We start from the raw sequence: 23,746 nt of genomic DNA, 5'->3' as shown, positions 1-23,746 counted from the left end.
ATTATAATTTTACGAAGTTTGTCTGAATTAGATCTCTCTTGTAAATGAGATGCTGAGTCTCAATGGGGCTACCTGTATAAATAAAAGTTAAATAGCAAGTAAAAAGTCTATTAGATAGATATGATTTGAACCACCTTGAATAGCTACAGCATGCTCTAATCGCTGTAATTAAATTATGGTCATCGAACCTCATTGCACTGAGGTTTAGAAGAAGCACAGACAGGAATCTACCATCAGTGGCCATAAGAAAACCATCTGTAACCTACACTAAAGCTGTCTCTGTAATCTGATGCATTCTAAAACCTGACTGAAACTTTTAAAATAAACAATTTCTCTGCAGATGATTAGTTAGCTGTTTTACAACTACTCTTTCAAGACTTTTTGAAAAAGGCAGGTTAGGAAGGTTGTGATTGGCCTATAATCAGCTAAGACAATAGACATCAGGTTTGACATTATTTGGAATTCCCAGCCTTTTCATGCATCATCTACTTAAACAAGAAATGTTTGTAATGTGTATTTTTGGCTTGATAAACAAATGTTTTTGTTTCTTTTTAAATTTATCCTAGGTTGGTCAAAAGACTGTGTGACCATCGCATCTCTCAAGTAATGTGTGGGAATCAGCACTGCATCGCACTTTCTAGAGGTGTGAAAGACAATTTCTTTATAACACCTCATCACTGTTCACGATCTGAATGTTGGATCCCAACTGTGTCCAATTGAACTGAAATGTATGGCATCAGAAAACCCTCATAAATTCTTAAATTCACTTCATGCAAATTTTAGCTCATCTATCCGCTCGTCCACAGTTCACCAGAAGTGTTAATCCTTTAACAGTATTGGTCAGATCTGAGTGAAACTTGCACATGGTCAAGGCTGTTTTACGAGCAATCACCAGGCAGTAATGATGGAGAACAAGTGTGTGTTTATCAATGTAGCAACAAAGTGTCAACCATCAGCATCAAGGTTAGCATGACTAGGACTCAAGACATAATATTTTCATTAAAATATGTGATTGCAAAGGGAGGAGAGCATAGTTTGAGAAAATGCAATGGTTTTGCATTATGGGAGATTTTAAATTGACTGTTTTTTGTCCAAAGAAATGTGATCAGATGTTGAACCACAGCTTCTTGGGGCTAAACACACATAGCTTTATGTATTAATACTAACAGGATAATGGGGTCTGTGATTTATCTGTCAGCCTGAAAAGTTGTTTATTTATTTATGTTTGGTGTAAGCTTTGACTTGATTTAAGTTTGGCTATAAATGAAAGCATTTGGTGTTGTTGATGTTTTGGCAATATGTAGGTCTGAGCCACACCCTGTAACAGCTCTAAATATAGCCACTCTATAAAACAGACATCTGCCCTGTATTTTGTGTTCATTATTGGTGTTGATGTAAGGTAAAGTTCATGATGTGCGTTTTTTCTCTCAGATGGCCAGCTGTTCACATGGGGCCAGAACACCAGCGGGCAGCTCGGGTTGGGGAAAGGAGAGCCCAGCAAGCTGTTCCCTCATCCTCTAAAGTCTCTGGCAGGAATTCCTTTGGCACAAATAACGGCAGGAGGAGACCACAGTTTTGCCCTCTCATTGTCTGGAGCTGTATTTGGCTGGGGCAAAAACAGAGATGGACAACTGGGCCTTAATGATAAACAAGGTAATGATCACCTGGTTAGAAAGAACGGCGACTGTTATATGATATAATGCAGATTGTAGAGCTTCATACAAATTATATAAATCTTTACGTAATATTGTGTCTCACATTTTTAGCAATTTATTCGCGTTTGAAAAAAAAAAGAAAAGGTTTTCACAGGACTCCACATGGTGTTGTGAAAAACTAAGTACACCTGTACTCTTTTGATAATATTTTAGAGGTTAAGTAACAGCTAGGTACTATTAATAATTAATAATGACTGTCAAGTGTGAGTACCGCTATCAAAGCAGACGTTTTGGCAGTTTCTGATCTGAAGCATTCACGTGTTAACACAATGCCACAATCTTCCCTGGAAAAGGACGTCTCAGCAAATTCACCCAAGAGCAGACTGAGCAATACATAGAGAAACTGCAAAAAAACCCAGCAGCTACATCTCAGACTCTAGAGGCCTCTGTTAGCAGGTAATTGTAAAGTTCATGATGGTACAAATAGAAAAGGTCTGAACAAGTGTGGCTTATTTGGAAGGGTTACCAGGAGGAAGCCTGTTCTCTCTAAAAATAACATGACAGCACAGCTTAGGTTTGAAAAGTTGCATCTGAGAAAATTGCAAGACTTCTTGAATAAAGTCCTTTGGACAGATGAGGCCGTTGGGGTGGCTGTAGTTTAGGAGGTAGAGCAGGTCATCTACTAATAGGAAGCTTCTATTTCTATTGTGAGTGTCTGTGAATGTCACATAGAAAGCACTTAAGCATAGAATGGATGTGAATGTGTGAATGAGGCATGTTGTATAAAGTGCTTTAGTGGTCAGCTAGAGTAGAAAAGCACTATATAAGAACTAGTTCATTTACCATTTATCATTATGCCAGCGTGCAGATGTTTGGCCATAATGCACAGCACCATGTGGAAAAATTAAACACAGCATGTCAGCATAAACACCTCATACCATATGTCAGCACGGTGGTGGAGGGGTGGTGATTTGGGCACCTTGGAGTTATGGAGTTGACCATGAACTCCTCCGGATACCAAAGTGTTGTAGAGTCAAACTTTAGATGTCTACCTGACATTTAAAGTTTGGCCAATACTGGGTCAGGCCACAGGACAACAGCAGCAAATCTACCGCAAAACGGTATTGTTGCCATTGTCTGTGGAACAATGGCAACGTACTTGATCACTCTCACGCTCATTTTTTGTTTTATGAGTAGTTAGAGGTCACCATTTTGGAGAAGAGATCTATTTATTAACATTTCATGGAAATGATCCTCAATATTAAATAATTTAATAATTTAATTAATTAACATATCCACGTTTAGTTTAGTTGCCATTGTGGTGCTAAATCAGAATGCAAAACTTTAAGTGTTTTCCACCATCTTCTTAATTTGAGTGGACTCATCTGGTTGAAGTGTTTAACAGTGTGGACTCGCTCGTGTGTTGTCGCCTTCCACAGATCGTGCCGTCCCATGCCACATCAAATTTTTGAGATCTCAGAAAGTTGTTTACATCAGCTGTGGAGATGAACATACAGCAGCCTTGACAAAGGTATGATTTATGTTTAACTGTGTTGTACATGCTTTACATATGCATGTTCAATTTTGGCCATTTCTAGTAACAGATATTATGCAACCAGATATTATAAAGTCTTGTTTTGTTAGGTCATTCTTGTTTAGCTGGTGCAAGAGATTTATATTATTTTACACAACACTCTGTTAATACAGAGTTAAAAACTGAGTCTTATTCCAGCCACACGGTCTAACCCTATCTTATCTTAATCTACCACCTAACGTGTGCCATAAGTGTTTTAGTGCAAGACTATGCATAAAGTTTCCCTCTTAAATGGAAAAAAGCACAGAAAAAGTCAGTGTGTTTACTCTTCCCGGCAGGATGGCGGCTTGTTTACGTTTGGTGATGGCTCGTGGGGTCAGCTGGGTCACGGCTCCACCAATAGTGAGCTTTTACCTAGACGAGTGCTGGAGCTCATGGGCACCGAGGTGTCCCAAATCGCCTGTGGCAGGTACTGTCTCTGATAAACCTACAGAGGACTTTCGTTGGTTATACCCATGCAATCTCATGCAACCAAGTAAAACAACACTGGAGTAAAGTCTGTGATTATGAAGCTTAAACTTTTTTTTGACTCTCAGAAAGCCGCAGTTTTAACTCTCTTGTATGGTGTGTGTTTTTTGTTTATTTTGTTTTAGGATTTTCTCCACACCTGATGGGAAAGGAATACCGAAAAGACTTATAGAAAGTTACCTTGTACCTTAAATGTTAATAGCTTTGATTGTTTTGCTTCCAGCCACAGACATTTGTTGCATCTTTTTTTGCTCAGTTATTTCTTTTGTCCTCTTGACCGTTAGAACAAAACTTCTCTTTGAGAATCCAAATTAAAAAAAATATAAACATTAGTAATAATTAAAAAATATCTGCTGCAAAAACAACCGATCTAAACTGAACATGTTAAATCAGAGAGCTGTAAGGTACCTTTGATAATGTTAACTGCATATCTAATGCTGTAAATGTGTAACTATCAAAGTGGTGAATTTACTTTTTTGAGTTTCTTCATTTTGTGGTTTTTCCTTTTGCCAGGCACCACACGTTGGCGTTCGTGCCTTCCTCTGGCGTGGTATATGCGTTTGGTTGTAACAGCCATGGCCAGCTGGGAACAGGAATACTGGGGGATGCCAGAAGCCCATTTCCTGTCAAGGCCAGTTTCCTGACTGGAAAATTCCATAGAAGAGGTAAGCAGAGGACTTGCCGATCAGTCCCTATATGCTTGTGACCGAACGCCTTTTTAAAAGTGCCTCATTCCCACTTCTCACGTTTGTTAGACATGTTTCCTGTTTGTGCCTTTACTGGTAACTGCAGTGGAAATCCAGGCAGGCAGCTGTGAATGTTACAGTTTTATTTGGCCTAACCATTATGGTCCTGGGAACCTTGTTTCCGATTTTATTCTTGAAGACAATGGAGAACTTTGAGAGAATTTACAAAGTCTTAAAACAGAAAGAACAGACTGATAACGATACAGTGGGCTTTGTTAGTGTCCAGCTAGACTCTGCTGCTTCACTGTCTTGCGGAGGTATTTCTGATTTGGCTCCAGTTGCTGTTGCCAAAACAACCAAGAGGATAGTTGGTATTCAGCCAAAACAGCTTGTAATGGACAGCAGTGTCTTCTGTTGGATTTACCAGAAATCATCCTGCAATCTGCTTGTAATGTAGACTAGGGGGTGTGAGTCACAGCAGAGATTAAAAATATATATATATATATTGTAAGGAGACTGCAGAACACAGTTTATTCTGCCATGTATATCAAATTGAAATAGCACAAAGAAGAGCTTTTGAGCCAACTGCTTTATGATTGCTTTATGCTTCCACAGTGTATTATTCTTTATCCTTCATTACTGTGTATCATCTTTTTTCTCAAGGTGAGGAATCATTACAGACACATGCAGTTTAAAGTGCCTTACAGTGTGAAATATATATATTTTATTCCCTGTTATTATGTACAGTGTCTATCTCTTTTTTATGTTTCTTAATTAGAATCAAAACAGTATACCGTGACCAAAATCATCTGTGGAGGAGACCATAGTTTCTTATTGTATTCTAATGAGCAGGTATGTGATTTCATAAAGATTAATACTAAAATATCACATTTTTTATTAAAAATATATACTTACTTCCAGTTTTACCATTGTTATTGTTTGTTTGAATTTTCATGAATAAATGCTTTGTTATTTATTTTCATGTTAAAAATATAGAGAAATGTGAAAATGAAAATCAAAGACGTACTCTAAAAACCATCAGGAATTAAAAAATGATTAACTGTATGTGACACACATATGCTTCTTAGTTTCCTGCAGCACGCTGTATAATTCTAAGCAATCACATCCAAAAACTCCAAGCAATCATGTCTGTGTTACTTAGGTTTAGTGTTTCACCACAGGGTGGCGTTAATGTCTCAGCTTTAACCAGTTCAGTTGATGGAACTCTGTATTTGGAGCCTTTATCTAGTAAAAAAAAAAAAAAAAGTAATTTTCAAGCAAACTGTCAGGAACGTAGGCTGATAAAGATGTAAAGCGCTTAGCCAAAACATTTCGATCTCAGGCGTGGCCTCTTTATTTTGTCGACGCAACCCAGATCAAACTTTGCCACACACACTGCAAAGGACCAAAGCAAACAGTCTTCCGTGTTTGTAACAGTGGTGTTATGTGTTCTCTGTCTTCCCCTCTACAGACCTCTGTCCCCTCGGAAGACTTCAGAGTGATTAATATTGGCAAAAGTCTCTCACCAATCAGTTATGAAAGTTTGAATTCGTTGAGGCTGAAACTGATGTACAACACAGACTCTAGCGTCACAAAGTAAGCCAACGATAAAAGGGTATTGTGTCAGATATTTTAGATTATAAGATAGAATGTAGACTCATATATAATTGGTTTACACAAATACACACAGAGCTTAATTCACTTTAATCATTGGAAAGTCTCCCCTTGTTACATTTTCATTGTAATGTGTGTTTCGTTTACAGTGACGTCATAGTTCAGCTGTCCTCGACGGCGTGCTGGAATGCCAGCTTCTTGGACCAAAGGTGCATAGACCTCACCTGCATCAATATGAGAAATACTCAAATAGTGCAGTCAGGACTTGTTTTATATTGGAGCACGGTTGCATGTATTAATGCAAAAACCTTCAGTGGAAGACAAAACACCACTGAGCTTACATTTTTCTAAGAGCTTTTCTAAAAGCTTACAGTGCTAAGAGTATTAGTGAATCTACATAGACAAGATATTTTTTCTTTAGAAAAAGTACTTCATATAAATTAGATTTTGCTACTTTTACTTAAGTCAGACTAGTAATTTTATTTTCACCTTTAAGAAAAAGAAGACAGTGGTGACCTTGAGGAGGAAAAAAGAAACAAACATTTAACAGTTAATAAGATATAGCACCAAAATGCGAAGTGTAAAGAAGAGCTGAAATAATTAATTAAGAGGTGATAAAAATGTTTAAGTTCCCACCTTAATAGTGCAGGATTTAGTCAGTATTTGCCAAACAAACCTTGGATGCATGCATACCATCTGGCAAGTTATGACCAGATATTTTATTCTTCGTTCTCCGTCACTGTCTGTGTTGTTATTATTAGAAGAAGTGTTTCATTTCTGCAGGTTGAAAATGTGACTCTGATTTATGCTAGACAGGCACGACATATTTAAAATAGTTAGTACAATTATGCGCTGCACGTGTGCCACGTCTGTATCGCTACTGTGCTGAGCCAAAAATAGCACATGCTCAGGATCTTTGGCCTTGGTTCAGGCAGGTGACAGATGGCACAAACTGCAGTCGCGCTCGACATCAAAACTGCAGTTTTTCCACTGAATGTTGCCACAGAAACTCTCCCAGTATTTTACGACAAAAAAAGGGCACCACAGTCCCCAACAAAGGTTTAAAAAAAAGGAAACAAGAAGGATCTGTTAGTGTTTTATTAGTGTAGATTCATCACAGAGTAACTTCTTAAGCCCTTCAGGTGTGTGCCATGAATGAAGTTAAGTAAGGAAACGCATGCTGTGTGATCAACTCACAAAGATGTACTTTCTCTGTCAAATACCCTCAAATCATCAATGCATATCATCTTATCCAGCTGATTGTCGGGCCTGGGAAAGATGCTATCTGTTTGGTTAGCGAGATCTGTGTGAGTCCATCAACCTGTGTGTTGACATCATGACGTATGTAGGACAAACTAATCAGCAGATACTTATCGCGTCCTGGGAATGAGCTGTGGAGGTCACCGGGTTGGGAAAAAAGGCCTCACCGACACATGCGTGAAAAATGAATCTTTCAAAAACTGAAATGCCCCAGGAGGTAAAACAAATAGTAACATCCATCATAAAGTAAGTAAGTAGTGCATATGAAATACAGGAGGACAGACTTGTACTAATTGACTGACTAAATGGGAATAAATGTTAGTTGCTGCCTTAGTTAATAACATGACAACCTTCCCAAAAATGTAGCCATAAAAACTGTATTTGTATCTCCTTTTATTAGGTACAGCTGTGGGATTTGCTGCAGTTGTTCAGAGCACATCCATGCACAGGAAGTATTAGCATCACAATTGGGACCCAAAACTGCTCAGATGGTGCTTTAAGCTCAGAGAGTTCTCTGAATTTAATGGGTCATTGCTGTGACTCAGTAGTTTTGTAGCACAAACCGCTGCACCATCTGCAGCAGTGTTTGCTCTTTGACAAACAGTCTCCACAGGATCACGTCTGATCTGACTGAGTGCTGTAAATAGTTGCCGTTAGGGATCAGTCCACTGTGTCAGTCAGTATTTGTCTTGTTGTGCCTATAGGGAAGGAAGATGGCATTTACAGATAGATAGATCTTTAATGCTCAGTGTCAGTGATATGTTGAGGGTTGTTTAAGGCGAAGCAGTGAGTGTGTTTATCAACTGGTTCTCACTCTAATCATCTCCCAGGCAGAAAAAGAGATCTGCTTAGGGATAGACTTAAATACATTTAGGCTGCATGTATACTTAACCATTGCTTATATTGCAGTGAGTATTATCACACCTACCTAAAGGTGACTCACAGCTGACCTGCTGGATGACAGCTTGGAGTAGACCTGTGTTTAATCCAAAGCAACTTTCCATCAAAGCTTTATCACCCTGAATATGAGCTCTGGTTTTTATCCTTTGCTGAGATCTCACTTATATCTTTCTTTATCTGCTTTCTCTCAGTGATGATACCCATTTCAAAACCAACCCAAAGATCCCAGGCATCGATCTCAACTCTGTCAGAATGCTGTTTGAGACTCTGAGCAAACCAGCTTTCTCTGAACTCATGGAGCAGGTACTGCTTCTAACCTCCAAACCCAGTTTACTGTATGTCTCTAAGGACACGTGGTGCATGCGTTTGATAATGGCTCCTGTTGTTGTCTGACTTTCTTTATCTGACAAGAAGCATGAATAAAGAAAATAGTATACACGTTTTGGTTTACTTTAATCACCTAATCAATTACTTTTTAAGCTATTACATATAAAGTGGATTCATAAGCAATGAAAGATTTAGTGGCAAACAGTTAATCTCAGGAATTGAAGGAGTTCTGCATGAATCCTAATGAACCCCTGTGCCTCTGGCTGTAGATGTTGCTGCTGAAAATCAGCTGCTCACTCCAAATTAAAACCTCATTGTTTGTATGTAGGTCACCAACGTCTAAATCCATAGTGATTTTCATAGAAATTGGTATCAATGAATGTGATAGAAAGTGATTTTTGTCTGAAACGCTTTGTGTTTTGGCTCCTTAATGATGCAGGTTTAATACATGCAGGGTTTGCTTTGTAACCATTCATTTGGTGGAATAAATAAAAAATAAAAAAAATCCATGTTTTGAAAGTACATCAAGTTCTGCCACAGATCCATGGTACAAAATGCAGAACTGGTTGACGATTCCTAACATTGGCGCACTAATGTTATGTTTGGGACTGAAGTGGCCTCAGTCTGATTGATGCAGGCTGAGGCCTCTTTCCCCAACCACTAAATAACCTCTCGCAAAATTTAGCAACTGACGTTTTATCGCTGCTGCCTTGTTCATCCAGCTTGTTTGGAAATATAAAAATATCCCATCACATTCAGCTTTTAAAAACAACAACAACAGTAAAACCCTAATAATTCCCTGACTGCATTTTGTCTCTAACATGAATCTTCTTTCTCTGAGCAGTGTAACTAAACAGAGGGTGTAATGTCTGCGTCCTCTCTCTCCTGTTTAGGCCACCAAGAGTTTTGAGAGCCTGCTGATCCCTCAGCTGCCACGCTCCCCTCCTGATGTCGAGGCCATGAGGATCTACCTCATCTTGTCAGAGTACCCGGCCCTGCAGGACTCCAAAAACTACATCCGCCTCACTATACCCCTAGCAATGGCTATTCTGCGGCTAGATGCCAACCCCAGCAAAGTATTGGGTATTACATTTGCACGCCCACACTGAATCCAGGTTGTCATTCAGATTTGACTTTTGGAGATAACTAAGAACTGTGAAGCTCAGCAACTCTGTGCTATGTCCCACCATGTTAAGCTTACGCTGATGTTTAGAATATATCGGTATCCTCGTCCATATCTGTGCTACGTGTGCTTCGTCAGCAAGAGATAAAAAACACCACCAGGACAACAATATTTTCACAGCATCTTCAAACATTAGAGCCTGGCTCATATGGATTTTTGAACTCACTATTGATATTTGAGGAAAACTAGGGGTTTTAACAGAGGTAAAGGTCAGTTACTAGCTGGTCTGCTAGTTTAGTCTTCACTCTGTGGTCACATGAATCAGTTTAATAATAATGTTTGGTTTTTTTCTTGGTGGGTCCTGAAAATGACTTTCGTGCATTTATTTTAAATATTTGGATGATATTTCATAAAATGCTGTTAACACTTTCAAAGATATTCATAGTGCTGCTGCAATAATACAGACAAGTGACAAAAGCGCTCTGGAGAAAGGTTTGTTCACCTCTGCACATGTGACCAACTGCTGCGTAAAACTGTTCATGCATGTCTGTCCTATGCCACACAAACATACATTCACTGGCCATTTTATTAGTTACACCTTAGACCCCTTTTTGCTATCAGAACTGCTTTAATTCTTCATGGCATCGATTTAACAAGGTGCTGGAAACATTCCTCAGATTTTGGTCCTCATTGACACGGTAATGTCACACAGTTTCTGCAGATTTGTCCATGATGCAAATCTCTCATTCCATCACATCGCAAATGTGCTCTGAGATTTGGACTGTGGAGTTCATTTGAGTGCAGCGAACTCACTGCTATGATCAAAAATGATGAGACGATTTGACATTTGTGACGTGGTGGCGTTATCCTGCTGCTTCCTCACAAGGGACAGTACATTGTGTCATAAAGGGATGGACATTATCAGCAACAGTATTCAGGTATGCTGTGGGCTTTAAACTATGCTCAAATGGTGCTAACTGTCCCACAGTGTGCCAAGAAAATGTGCCCCACACCACCAGCCTGAACTGTCAATACAAGGCAGGATGGAGCCACGATTTCATGTTGTTCATGCCAAATTTGAACCCTGCTATCTGAATGTCACAGCAGAAATGGAGACTCATCAGGCCAGGCAACGTGTTTACAGTCTTCTGTCGGAGCCTGTGTGAACTGTGGTCGCAATTTCCTGTTCTTAACTCTCATGAGTAGCAACTGGTGTGTTCTTCTGCTGTTGTAGCCCATTTTCTTCCAGGTCTGACATATTGTGAGTTCACGGATGCTTTTTTGCATAACTTGGTTGTAACGAGTGGTTATTTGAGTTCCTGTGCCCTTATTGTCAGCTCGAAGCAGTCTTGCCATTCTGCTCTTTGGTCTTTGGCAGCAAAACATTTTCACCCAGAGAACTGCTGCTCAGTTGATGGTTTCTCCTTCTCAGGCTATTTTGTGTAAACCCTGAAGATGGTTATATGGGAAATTCAAATTATATCAGCAGTTTTTGAAATACTCACACCAGCCTATCTAGCACCAACAACCACGCCACGTCCAGAGTCACTTAAATCATCTTTCTTCCCCATTCAGTGCTCAGTTGGAACTTGCGTACATCCCTAAATGCATTTAGTTACTGCCCTGTGGTTGGCTTATAAGATATTTGTGTTAACAAGTGGTTGAACAGGTATATCTAATGAAGTGGCTTTAAATGATTTAAGTGCTAAAACAGAAGCATTGTTATTGTGTAATTCCTGAAATTCCAGTACATCATAGAAGAAACTGACAACCTCAGTGCTACTTGAGTCCACCATAAAATATCATGGTGTATTTGGTTGAGGTAATTTATTTTCCTCTCCTTTTTGTGTCTCTGCAGACAACTGGTGGTGTTTCGTGGACGGCAGCGTGTTCACCCGAATGGTCGACATGTACAAGAGCATTGTTGTCTTTATGCTAACTGGAGGCAAGACTGTGCTCGTGCCCATGTTCTATGAGAACTATTTTCTTGCCACTCTTCGGCTGCTGGAAAAGCTCCACAAGGTATACACAAACGACACTCGCTGTTCTCAGCTGTGCTTGTTCGGCAATACAATCCAAGAAGGAAGTGTTTGTGTCACGGTCAGGTGGTTCTTGGTAATCTGTAGTCTGCTGTGTACTGTACTCAGCCAGGTTTTTGTTCCATGTTACCAGGTAAACTTGAAGGCACAACACGTGGAGTACAACCGCTTTTACATCCCAGACATCACCAGCCTCGTGGACATCCAGGAAGACTACCTCAAATGGTTTCTGAGTAAAGCTGAGATTGTGAGTACTGAGTTTGGGATAGGTTTCATTGCTCGAGCGTGGAGTTATTTGTGAATGCCCGTGGAAGGCATCTGTGTTTGTCAGGTCTGTTAGTCTCTTCTTGCTGCCCACTCGTTTCATAAACAACACTCGGGCACTGGAAGGAAGTTAAAAATCTCTACGCTTCTACTTTTAAATGTCTTTTTATTTTTCAAGTGTCAGGTTTGATCAGATGACTTTTCTTTCTTTCTTTCTCATTTTTAGAAAGTGGGATCATCCCCTTCACAGGTAGTTGAATTAAAGACTCAGTTATTAAGCATAATAGATAAATGTGATTCATTTAAATGGTGATGGTTTATTAAGCATTCATTTTGTTTTCCCTGCAGAGTGACTTTCCCGCAGTAAACCTATGTGCCTACCCGTTCATACTGAACGCAAAAGCCAAGACAACCATGCTGCAAACTGATGCTGAACTGCAAATGCAGGTACCCGCTGCTGACAGACTTTATGTGTCAGCAAATGTTTCTTAATTGTTCTTGTTCTCATGTGAACATTGTTTTATCCATTTTTCTCCAACTGTGTCCGTTACCAAGATGGCAGTAAGCGGTGCAAACCTACACAATGTCTTTATGCTGCTCACACTGGAACCCCACCTCGCTAGGAACCCTTACCTGGTGCTCCATGTGCGCAGGAGCCATTTAGTAAGCGACACACTACGCGAGCTCACCATGTACTCTGACGTGGACCTCAAGAAACCACTCAAGGTGAGAGGCTGCCCTCACCGGAGGCGTAACTTGGACAAAGCGAAGATTTGTTTTTGTTTTTCATTTGCTTCTTCCTCCCTCCAGGTGATCTTTGATGGAGAGGAGGCCGTAGACGCAGGCGGCGTAACTAAAGAGTTCTTCCTGCTGCTGTTGAAGGAGCTGATGGATCCCGTGTACGGGATGTTCACTCATTACAAAGAGTCCAACCTGCTCTGGTTCTCAGATAAAGTGAGTTTCCCTGGTTGACAGTTAACAGGCAGTGGAATTAGTATGTTAAAGTATTTATCGAGTATATTTAAATATAATTAAGTCTAATTTTAGCATATTACCTTCAACTTGAAACATTACGGTGAGCCACACTGCTGCAGACAGATAAACCCGAAACTCTTTTCCAACTGCTGCACCTGCTGTGAACAGGTTTTAATGAATGAGTAGTTGCAATGTCTTCAAATAGGAAACTTCATCTTTTGAGATGGTTATCCAGAAGAAAAATGATACTTAATCCGGAGACTGTGTTTTAAAACATCTGAGACAGATCAGAGACAGCTTATTTATTTATTTCGTTTATGGATAATTGAGAAACACACAACTGTTTAAGTAACTTTGGATATGAACTAAAATCATCTGTTAATTCCTAATGCACAACAGTGTAGCACAGCTAATCCATGCTTTACAGGGGTTACTGCATTTCAGTCACAAAGCTGAAAGCTGCATACAGTGGTCCACTTTTTTTTCTACCTCTGAAAGAAAAAGGAAAATACTGTGACTCTGCAGACTGAAACATATTTGGACTTGCTGACAATAAGCAGCCTGTGCTGTTGGCTTTTAGCTCAGCTGTTTTCTGGGAAGTAAAGCGTTTAGGCTAATAATGATATTATGAGATCTCAGTGACGTCAGAAAAAAAAGAAGATTTAAGTAATTAGTAAGCATACTGCTCCCGTGCTGTGTGTGTAAATTGCACTCAGCCTTGCTTTAGGTTTGAAGCCTCTTGTGCGGGCTGTGTGCGCTCCAGCCTAATTTGCCCCTTGGAGATAATGTCTCTTTGACATGCGCAGGATGGACGAGTCATATCTGTTGCTCAAAAAGAGAAGTCAGTGTTTCAATAAATCCACTGACCTTTTCCTTTTAGTTTGAAGCCTTTCAGCGTTCTTTTGTCTGGGGTTTTTTTTTTTTTTGGACTAAAGAGCAGTCGGCCTATAATGGATTACCCGAATGTGGACTGGCAGTTGTTTGACTGCTGCTGTTTTTTCCAAGAAGAAGAGCTGCTGTTTCTGCAGTTATACACAGAGATGCTGTATGTCAGTGGGAACACTAAGGTTTACAAAACACTCACCTCTATAAGGGAGCTCGTCCCTCAGCCTTGACCGTCATGCTGACTGAGATTGGAAACAACATAATATTAGCTCTGCTCAGTCAGTCACCTCTCTGTCATTCAAATTAAGGTCGAAATTCCCCCCCCCCCCCCCCCCCCCCCCCCCCCCCTTTTAAACTAACTCTTTGTAAAATTATTAAGTAAAAAAGTAAGAGGTATTTCCATGAGAGTAGCATTTATTTTATATAGTCCAAGATTCATTTTCTGGCACATAATTATAACACAGAGTTGCAGCCATAGTGATAATCTAGAAGATGTCAAGATTTTCTTTTGGAGTGAGACAGAAGGACATGATTAGAAATGAGTACACCAAAGGGACATCTCAGGTTGAGTGGAGACAAGAGATGGTTTGGACATGTGCAGAGGAGGGACAGTGAATATTGGAAAAAGGATGTTAAAGATGGAGCTGCCAGAGAGGAGGAAAAGAGGAAGACCACAGAGAAGATTCATGGATGTAGTGAAGGAGGACATGCAGAGGGTTGGAGTGACAGAGGAGGATTTCAGGGATAGAGTGAGATGGAAGAAGATGATCTGGTGTGGCGAGTTGCGCTCGAGGGGTGGTGTTGTTGGTTTCAGGGTCCACTATGTTGTTCCAGAAGATCTCAACTATTCTGTAGGTTAATGGTTGGTGTATTTGTAGGCACATACTTAGCGATCATTGGACGAAGCCCACTGGTGATCTACTGACCAGCTGTTTATTTCAATTCAAACAACTGTCATGGCTGCCATAGCCTCTACAGACTGCCTTGTGTAGATGAGTTAGTGAAACAGCTTGATTAGCTTTCTTGTGGTTTTGTGCCTTGTGATACAACATACAGTCTCTTTCTTGCACGAGGGTGTAACCATTGACATCCTCACATCTGTCCATTGCCAGTTTTCTCATTTTGTACAAATCTGGCTAGCTCTTCCAAGTTTTATCTTTTTTTCCCCTTCTCTTCAGCGTCCATATACTCATCATAAAAATTCCCTTTTAGCACACAAACACAAACAATTTTCCTTGTTACTAAAACTGATTCTTAAGTGTGATTTCACTAACTCATCTACACAATTTTGTAGAGGTAATAGAAGCTTTGGCAGTTGTTTGCTTTAAATGACAACTTTAATCTCCATATTTTGGCTTTATTCTATCCTTATGATAGCATATTTACCTCAAAGCTCTGATACCTTAGAGTTAAGAAGAAAGGTACCTTTTTCATATTTGTATAGTTCTGTAAGTGTGAATTTACTGCTGGTGTACCATATAACATTTTTCAGCTCGTGGGATGTGAGAAATTGTCGAGTTACGTTGAGCCAGCTGACACGATGCCACCAAAGAATCTGCTCAGATTTCAGCCACAGAGAAGTGCTAAAAGAAAGGCAATATGAAAATAATGTTTCTGCGTGCATCTCCAGTGTTTTGTAGAGCAGAACTGGTTCCACCTGATCGGGATCATCTGCGGTCTGGCCATCTATAACGCCACAGTGGTGGACCTCCACTTCCCCCTGGCTCTCTACAAGAAGCTGCTCGAGGTGTCACCCACGCTGGAAGACTTCAAAGAGCTCTCACCCACCGAAGCCCGGTAAACATGGCACATTGCAACTCACCATTTATTTTTAATTCATTTTTAATCTATATATTTATTTATAAATAAGGGTTGATCTGTACTCTGAGTTGGTAAAGACTTAAAATAATGAATGAAACAATTCAAATTTTGATCAAACTTAGCAGAACAGCCTTTAAGTTTTAAGAAATGACATGACATCCTTAAAGCATAAAGAGAGATAACTGTGGGTTAGTGGACCTCCAGAGGAATAGGATGCAACTGAAGAGACCTCTTAGATGAGAGGTCTTCAAAACTTAAGTCAAGTTCTTTTTCAAGATCCTTCTACCACGACCTGAATGACTGAGGACCTACACAAACAATAGGAAGAAAGATCTCACCAAAAGCGATGTTTGCATGCAAGCAAGGTATGTTTGGGGAACAAGTGGAACCCCCAAATATTGCAATGAAAGCGATCAGTTAGTTATTGGGATCCTAAAACCTTCCATAAAAAATTATGCAGTCTGAAGCAAAAGAAAAACAAGGTAAGGCATGACATCTGGCACATTGGTCCATAATGTTGGGATAAGTTCTTGATAAATAAGACCTTGAAAGTGGATTCTATATCTTAAATAGTGTAAGTTGTAACCTGGCACAGAATGTAATCTGGAAATAAAGAAATAAATGGGACAATAAAATAACTTGAATGCCTCGATTATGTCACAGAAGATAGGAGGCATAAATAAGAGCAAGTGGCAAACACAGGATTTTTTTCAATAACTGCATCGTAGACTTAAAATGAGACTTCAAACTGAGACTGAATCCTAAGATTGCGCGTAAGAGGAGGGAACTCACAGATTTTTGCGACTGACTGTGTAGCATTTGTATTTCTGGGAGTTAAGGTGCAAAATATAAGGAGGAGAATGTTTAAATCAAGCACGAAGTTTACAGTTTTGGGTTTTTGTGTATTTTTCTAAATCACCTGTAAAACTAACCACACCTGTTAGCACTATTTGGTGAATGCACTCAGATGCTGTTTTGCTCTGTTTAATAAATCTTGCCCTAATAGGTGATGGAGAGTAGATTAGAGAGGCAGATGAAGAAAAGGATGAGCGAGATTGAATCTCAAGTCTACACCATAGTAACTCAGGCGAGTGAAGCCGGTCGATAAATGTATGAATATGTGAAGACCAATATATAAAACGTCTAAATTGTTCTAATAAAGAAAGTCCCAATCTGGGGGCTTTACTGTCCCATAGAAACAAAGAAATAAATTGGTGCAATGATTTAAAAAAAATGCCTGGAAAAAAAAGAAGATTATGACTCCATTAATTTTAACCTATTAGCAAGAAGAGAAGAAAGTCTGGACACCCAGGGCTGTCAGAGTAAAGTGATGATGATATCTCAGCCTTGGGCCAGCGACTTGAAATAGTCCTCCTTTAGAAGGATGTTTACCTTCATCGGGGTTAGGATCAAATCTGCACCCGGATGCCAAATCCGTGTGCCACTTGTTTACATAACCAGTGTTTTTGCTTTTCAGAGTAGCAGTGAGATTGTTTGCCACTTCATTGAATTTAGAGCAGGAACGGTCAGCATTTCCGTTCAGCCTAATTGTCTCCAGTCAACTATTGATTTTGCGATTATCCATTGAATGTGATTACCGATACGTACGGGCTGCAGCAGCCTGTTGCTCTCGAGACAACACCATCTTAAAGGACACTACATCTTAAAATGTTTGTTCTTATTATTTTCTCTGTCTTTTTGAGCCGTTCAGCTTCAACAGGCTAAAGGCAGCACAGTGGAGACAACACACAGATAAGAAGCAGACACCAGCTCTGCTTTCTGAATAAACATTGTTTGATATTTTCTTTGTACTGTGACCTCAGCCGAGTAACTCGGGTCAAATTGCAAAACAATAATAATATATCCCCTTTGGCTAATTAGCATTTCCGTTGGCAGCCCATTTGTCCTTCCTGTTATTGGTGGTTATAACATCTAGCATTTTCTTTTCAGGAAAACTAACACAACACTCCCTGTGAGTCATTTCCTATTATTAATAATTCACCTCTAATCTGACAGAGCCTGTGTTCACGATTTGTTTCATCTACGGAGCTGCTGGAGCAGCACGGCTGATCCCTGGTTTTTCAATGTAAAGGTCAAACGTGGATAGAGTTGAGAGTTAAATACAAGTATAACACCAAAGAGCTGCAGGTGTTACTGACAAGTTCTGTATTACTACAGCTCTAAGCAGTGACTAGAACACTGTGTGTAACACCATAATACAGTTTTAACTTTCCTTGTTTTGCTTCTGTCTGTTGATCAAATGACAGTTTGAGTTTTCTGTGTTGGTTTTTATGAGTTGATTTCTTTTTCTCCAGGAGTTTACAACAGCTTTTAGACTATGAAGGAAGTGACGTGGAGGAGACGTTTCTTCTCAACTTTGCTGTAAGTGTAACTTTTTATTTGTTGATTTTTATGCCACGTGTGTGAAAAAGGCTGGTGTTATTCTTTATTTTGTTTATTGTTAATATGTTCCTTGAAGTTCTACGTTACAGAATGACTCACGACGGTTCGTTCTTACTTAATCTGTCCATTAATGTGGGCTGTCGGTATCCCAGCTGTCATAGGGTGGAAGGAGAGGTTAGACCCTGGACAGGTCACCAGTGAATTGCGGGGATAACAAAGAGTGACAGAAAACCACTCGCACTCATTATCACACCTATGGCCAATTTAGCATTGTTGTTGCTAACTTAGCTGATGTTTTATGAGTTGACCTGAACACTGATGCAGTGCAGGAAATAATTATTTCATCCCCTGTTAAATTTATTACTTTGATCCAGAAACAACATGTTACATAAAAGTTATTAATTGATTTGCATGTCACTGAGTGAACCCCAAGCAAAACATGACTCAGTACCTGGTGGAGAAACCCTTGTTGGTGAGCAGAGCGGTAAGATGTTTCTTGTAGTTTTTTTACGTGATTTTCTGCACAACTGAGGTCTGGAGGCTGGCCTTAATGTGCTTTTTCTTTAGCCTCTTTTGTCGCCTTGGTGGTATATTTTGGGTCATTGTTGTGCTGGAAGACACATCCATGACCCATCTTCAGTGTTCTGGCTGAGGACAGAGGCTATAGTTTATGTTACATGGCCACAGTGGCCCCTCGTGGTGTTGAAGTCGTCCTGTCCTTAGCAGAAAAACAGCCCCAAAGCATAATGGTTTTACCTCCCTGCTTGACTATGTGGATGGTGTTCATACTCAAAGAATCTCGTATTTCAAGTCAAGTTGATGTTAAAGAGTCAGATTTTTGGTTTCGTCTAACCGTGGCATTTTCTCCCAAGCCTTCTCTGAATCGTTTAGATGCTCATTGGCAAACTTAAGACTGGCCTTTACATGTGCCATCATGAACACTTCATAGGTGGTGAAAGATTTTCAGTCCATTACAACGTAGCATATTACCAATGGTGTTCTTGGTCCTGTCTGTCAGTTTTGGGGTGATGCATCACCCTCATCCCATAGGGCAGGCTTTTCATGGTGATCAGTTTATATTTCTTGAATTTCCAAATAATCACACCAGCATTGTCACCTTCTCCCCAAGCTTCTTGCTAATGGTCTTGTGGCCCATTCCAGCCTTGTGCAGGTCTACAATCTTGTCCCTGATGTCCTTTGATGGCTCGTTGGTCTCCCTCATGGTGGTGATGGAGAGGTTAGAATGGAAGAAATTGATATTGTGGACACGTGTGCTTTATATACATAACGAGTCTCTCTCAGGAGTCTCTGTAATTGATGGACATACATTTTAATCTATGTGCCACACAGGCACTAGGGTCTTTACCTTACAATATAAAGAGCCTTGAGACAACTGATTTGGCGCTATATAAATAAGACAGAATTAAATTGAATTGATCCTCTGGCTTCTACAATGTGGGGTTGACTGAAAATGAAGTACAGCACATGTTAAGGGATCCTTGGTTGTAAAGGTCTGTGATACAGAAGAAGGGCCTAAAACAGTCTTTGACTGCAGAAGAAAATATGTGTGTGTCTGGGTTTAGCTGAGAGTTGGTTTTGGTGTTTGGAAACAAAACAAAACTGGAGCATCACAGGACTTCTTTAGCTTTAAAATGTTAAAAAAATAAAGCTGCAATTATCTTGTGCGGCTTGTGCACTTTTGCAATGTAAAAAAACTTCACAGTGAGTCTGTTTGTTGTGCTCATGTCTTAGATCACCAGGGAGAACTACGGGATGACAGAAGTCAAGGAGCTGATTCCCGGAGGAGAGAGCCTCGCTGTGGACAAAAACAACAGGTTTGGTGACTCGACAAATCAAAAAAACGCACACTGAAAATTTAAGCTGACTTTTCAGCACGTTTCAGTCAGTATTTCAGGAGGCAGAGCAGGTCACCTACTAATCGGAAGGTTGGTGGTTCAATCCCTGTCTGCTCCGGTTAAATATACTTGGGCAAGATACTAACCCCAAGTTGCTTTCTCATGCATCCATGGGAATGTGAATGTGTGTCAATGCTGGATAGAAAGCACCTGGATAGGAAAAGCATAGAAAAAACGTGCTGGTGTGAATGAGTGAAGCTTTATAAAAAGCTCTTTGAGTTCTCAGAGTAGAAAAGCTCTATATAAGAACCAGCCCATTTACCAGATTAGATTTAATTTTATGAACGTTTCCATTTTTTCAATGCTATACACTCTGTCCTCTCTGAAGGAAGAAGCAACAACTGTGAGATTTTACTTTTTTCCCCCCCGCACAGAGATTATAATGCGCTCATAGAGTGGGCAGCTTGTGTCCCATTGTTGGAGCTGAAGGCCACGATCTGTGCTGCACACACAGACACAGTTTTTTAGATTCACTCACACCGTGCTATTGCGCCTCATTTCTAGCTGCTGTCCTTGTGCCAGTGGCACTGATTACAGCGTTATGTGAAGGAGTCCTCAGAGAGAGAGCGTTTGGGGGCGGGCGGTGTCAACATGTCTGGCTGCTGGTGCTGAACAGATGGCGAGAGCAGCAGTAACACAAATTATTTCTCCAAAATCCCTTCAACACTCAGATATGGAACTATAACAAGAGGAATATTAGATTGTGGTGTTAAAGCAGCATCTCATACCGCACGTTTTATTTTGATATTGAAGGTTACTTTATCAGACTGATGAATCCTGCCTTTGTTTTTGTGTTGTGTTGTGTAAGACAAGTTTGGTGTTTGCAGGGCTTTGTGACCTCTGTGGGTGTGACTAGCTTGGCTGGGAAGACTGTAGCATTGGTCTGAAGCCTGTATTTATTAGCTTGTTGACGTGAAGCAGTTGTGTGTGTGCGTGTCTGTGCGCTGGTTTCCTATATGAGAAGACCTGCTTGTGTATTTCTCTCAAATTTCAGGAGCATGTTGGTCCTTCTGTTGGTACCTTCCCTGTTTGAATGGGGGTTTGTGGCAGCAGCTGCTACACAGAGTCTTTGCTTTCTAAATGAAACGACATCATTACTTTCTGTGTGTGTGATCAGGGAAAAAGGTTTTAAAAATCTGGTTTCTCTCTTTTTCTTCTTTCTTGGAGTGATTGCTCGAGGATTGCACTTTCCTGAACGTTTGAGTTAAAGTAACCGGTTTCTTCTGATTCACATTTTTAATCTGTTATTTTGAATCTATTAAGATGCTGAGTACATGTCTTAGACAAAGATAGCCTGAGTGAATATAAAATGTATTTATTATGGGGAAAAAAGTTCTTAAAACCTAATTGCTCCCTAAAACCAATAACTAGTTGTTTTACCAGTTAATAGTTATTAATGCTTGTGCAATCAAGTGTTTGTAATTACTGGCAGTGGGTGTTTCACATCACTGTGGACAGATTTTGTCCCACTCCTCTTTGCAGAACTGTTTTAATTCAGCCACACTGGAGGGTTTCTGAACGGCCTGTTCAAAGGACACGACAAAGCATCTCAATCAGACTTAAGTCTGACTTTGACTAGTGATGGAAAGTGACAAATATGTCCTGCTTTCTTCTCCCTTTTGTCTTTGACATGTTTGATAAATGCATGGATGTCTATCACTGACTTTAGTGCAGTAGTTGCTCAGCCCAAACTAAAGCTTTCCATTGGTTTCCCAAATTTAAAAATAATGTTGAAGCTGCACATTCCTCTCCTTCAGTACAGTAATTTTACTTTTAAGCATTCATTTCAACATCTAAACCACGCTGTAGAGGTCTTAAAATAGATCAATGGTAGGAACTCTGTTTAAATATAAGTCTTTCAGGGGATTTATTCAGCATTTCGTGTCCTGCTTCTGTAGTTTAGCTTGGCACAGTGAAAACAAATCTGTTTTAGTATTTACACATATATTGACGCACTCACAGGTGGCTCCAGCACAGATGAAGAGATTAGAGGTTTAATCTACCTAAGCGACTTCTGCGCTAAGACCTCACAGAGGTAAACAAAATTAGAGTGGGCTGGATGAAGAGGACGTTGATGAGTTCCAAGCAGGTTTCAAGAAACAAACCAAAAAAAGCTTTGAACAGACGGCTCAGACAATGTGAACACACTCGGATTCAGACACAATGAGAGAGGAACAGAGTGTTTATAGTCCCACTTTGACATCTGAATAAATGTGCTCATTTTCTGCATGTTTACTGAACCTATTTGTGCGTGTGTGTGTGTGTGTGTGTGTGTGTTTCAGGAAGGAGTTTGTGGAGGCCTACCTGTGCTACGTGTTCTCAGACTCGGTGGGGGAGCAGTACTCTGCCTTCTCTGCTGGTTTCCTGAAGGTGTGTGGTGGTGAGATCCTGTCTCTGTTCCAGCCCTCCGAGCTGATGGCCATGGTGGTCGGCAATAATAACTACAACTGGGAGGAGATGGAGAAGGTCAGTGTGTGGTTTAATCATCTGTACTCCGACTGCTCTGATCAACTTTCCAGCTCAGGGTCAGCAAAGCCTCTCCCCACTGTGTGTGTTTTTCTTTTTTTGTTGTTGTCATTGTTGGATTAAAATCTTGAATCCCCTGCAGCACAAGTGTTTGCAGACCACTAGTTTATATATGAAAGATTTGTTCAGATGTTGCATTAAAAAAAACCCTAAAATCCTTGTCATCAACCACAGGAAAGAATGATGTAGTTTTTAGCATTGTGTTTATATAACCAGGGAACTGCCTCACTCAGAATAACCACTGCAGCCAAGCCTGCGGCTCTACATACCAGCCTCATGAATGATAGATGTTTAGCATATTTTGTGTCTCATCTTAGATTAGAACAGTAGTGAGAGACACCCTCAAACATTACCTCAAACCATCAACTCAGGCGGTGCTACATTGTACCTGAAAGATTAATTATAGGTGTCTACGTCTTTAGTAAGAAGCAGGAAAGAGAAGGCTCTTTCACTGGTGTAAGACACAGATACCGGCGAACCACGGTGGTTGTTGTGAACAGAAAAAATGGAACAATAAGTATAAATTCTGCAGTGCTAAAGCAACAAAAAAAAATTGAGTTTGACGCAGTATTAGCAAGTTAAAAATTAAACTTCAGGAGATATTTCTGTAGTGTGCTATTCCAGTGTCATTTGAGAGTGTCCTGAAACATCCATCCCTCTTGCACCACTTTCTGTTTGAATGTCAGCGCAAGGCACTGATAAGACTACATCAAAATTCATTGCACATGTGTAATGATAATAAATAATTTATAGATTTAGTTTACTTTTGAATGTTTCAGCTGTTTGTGGTTTACCAATCTTACATATTGTACCTTTAGTTGCAAAATACTGAAACGTGTATTATGTTGTCAGAAATATTCTAAATAAATATTCACAAATCATCATATTAGGTAAGTTAAAATTTAGATTGGTTGGTGAAGAAAACTGTAGATAAATCTGAGCTTTTCTGAAAGGCTTGTTCTCGTGTGTTTCGTGTTATTCCTGCCAGATGTTGAAAAGGCACACCTCTGGATCATTTAATATGGAGGCGAATAAATGATTCAGAAACTCCGTTGTTGTGACATTTGACTTACTTTGCAGCTCTGGATGTGATCATAAACGGTATGAGCCAGCACAGTTCTTCACATATTTTACCCGTGACTTTATCTCTTGTGTCCAGAGGTTCTTTTTGTGCAGATTACAACATCTGCACAGCAGATTGTTTTGTCAGATGTCAAAAAACTGGGAAACGGATTTGTTTTTTTTAGGCCAGTAGTTGCAAAAATCACCCAGATTGTTGCACGTCTCTGA

The 23,746-nt window shown here is 40.0% G+C and overlaps 1 protein-coding gene across 3 annotated transcripts in view; it reads left to right on the top strand.

Moving 5' to 3' along the window:
- The window catches only part of herc3 (HECT and RLD domain containing E3 ubiquitin protein ligase 3), a 33,846-nt gene that overhangs the window by 5,396 nt on the left and 4,704 nt on the right, over positions 1 to 23,746 (top strand). For 2 of the 3 annotated variants that reach the window (XM_006787050.3, XM_006787051.3), the window contains 20 exons: positions 567 to 643; positions 1,432 to 1,653; positions 3,095 to 3,186; positions 3,528 to 3,658; positions 4,231 to 4,382; positions 5,182 to 5,255; positions 5,875 to 5,999; positions 6,167 to 6,226; positions 8,369 to 8,480; positions 9,398 to 9,587; positions 11,486 to 11,649; positions 11,800 to 11,913; positions 12,157 to 12,180; positions 12,279 to 12,377; positions 12,486 to 12,656; positions 12,741 to 12,884; positions 15,421 to 15,587; positions 17,927 to 17,993; positions 19,767 to 19,849; positions 22,213 to 22,396. In XM_006787050.3, the coding sequence (XP_006787113.1) occupies positions 567 to 643; positions 1,432 to 1,653; positions 3,095 to 3,186; positions 3,528 to 3,658; positions 4,231 to 4,382; positions 5,182 to 5,255; positions 5,875 to 5,999; positions 6,167 to 6,226; positions 8,369 to 8,480; positions 9,398 to 9,587; positions 11,486 to 11,649; positions 11,800 to 11,913; positions 12,157 to 12,180; positions 12,279 to 12,377; positions 12,486 to 12,656; positions 12,741 to 12,884; positions 15,421 to 15,587; positions 17,927 to 17,993; positions 19,767 to 19,849; positions 22,213 to 22,396 (2,452 nt within the window). The remainder of the gene's footprint in view (positions 1 to 566; positions 644 to 1,431; positions 1,654 to 3,094; positions 3,187 to 3,527; positions 3,659 to 4,230; positions 4,383 to 5,181; positions 5,256 to 5,874; positions 6,000 to 6,166; positions 6,227 to 8,368; positions 8,481 to 9,397; positions 9,588 to 11,485; positions 11,650 to 11,799; positions 11,914 to 12,156; positions 12,181 to 12,278; positions 12,378 to 12,485; positions 12,657 to 12,740; positions 12,885 to 15,420; positions 15,588 to 17,926; positions 17,994 to 19,766; positions 19,850 to 22,212; positions 22,397 to 23,746) is intronic. The other variant, XM_035906261.2, reaches the window with a different exon arrangement.

Source organism: Neolamprologus brichardi, chromosome 6, assembly GCF_056152115.1.
Source record: "Neolamprologus brichardi isolate AB-2024 chromosome 6, ASM5615211v1, whole genome shotgun sequence".
Classification (NCBI taxonomy): Eukaryota; Metazoa; Chordata; class Actinopteri; order Cichliformes; family Cichlidae; genus Neolamprologus; species Neolamprologus brichardi.
Note: the sequence above shows the minus strand (reverse complement) of the source record. Positions and strands in the feature narration are given on the sequence as shown.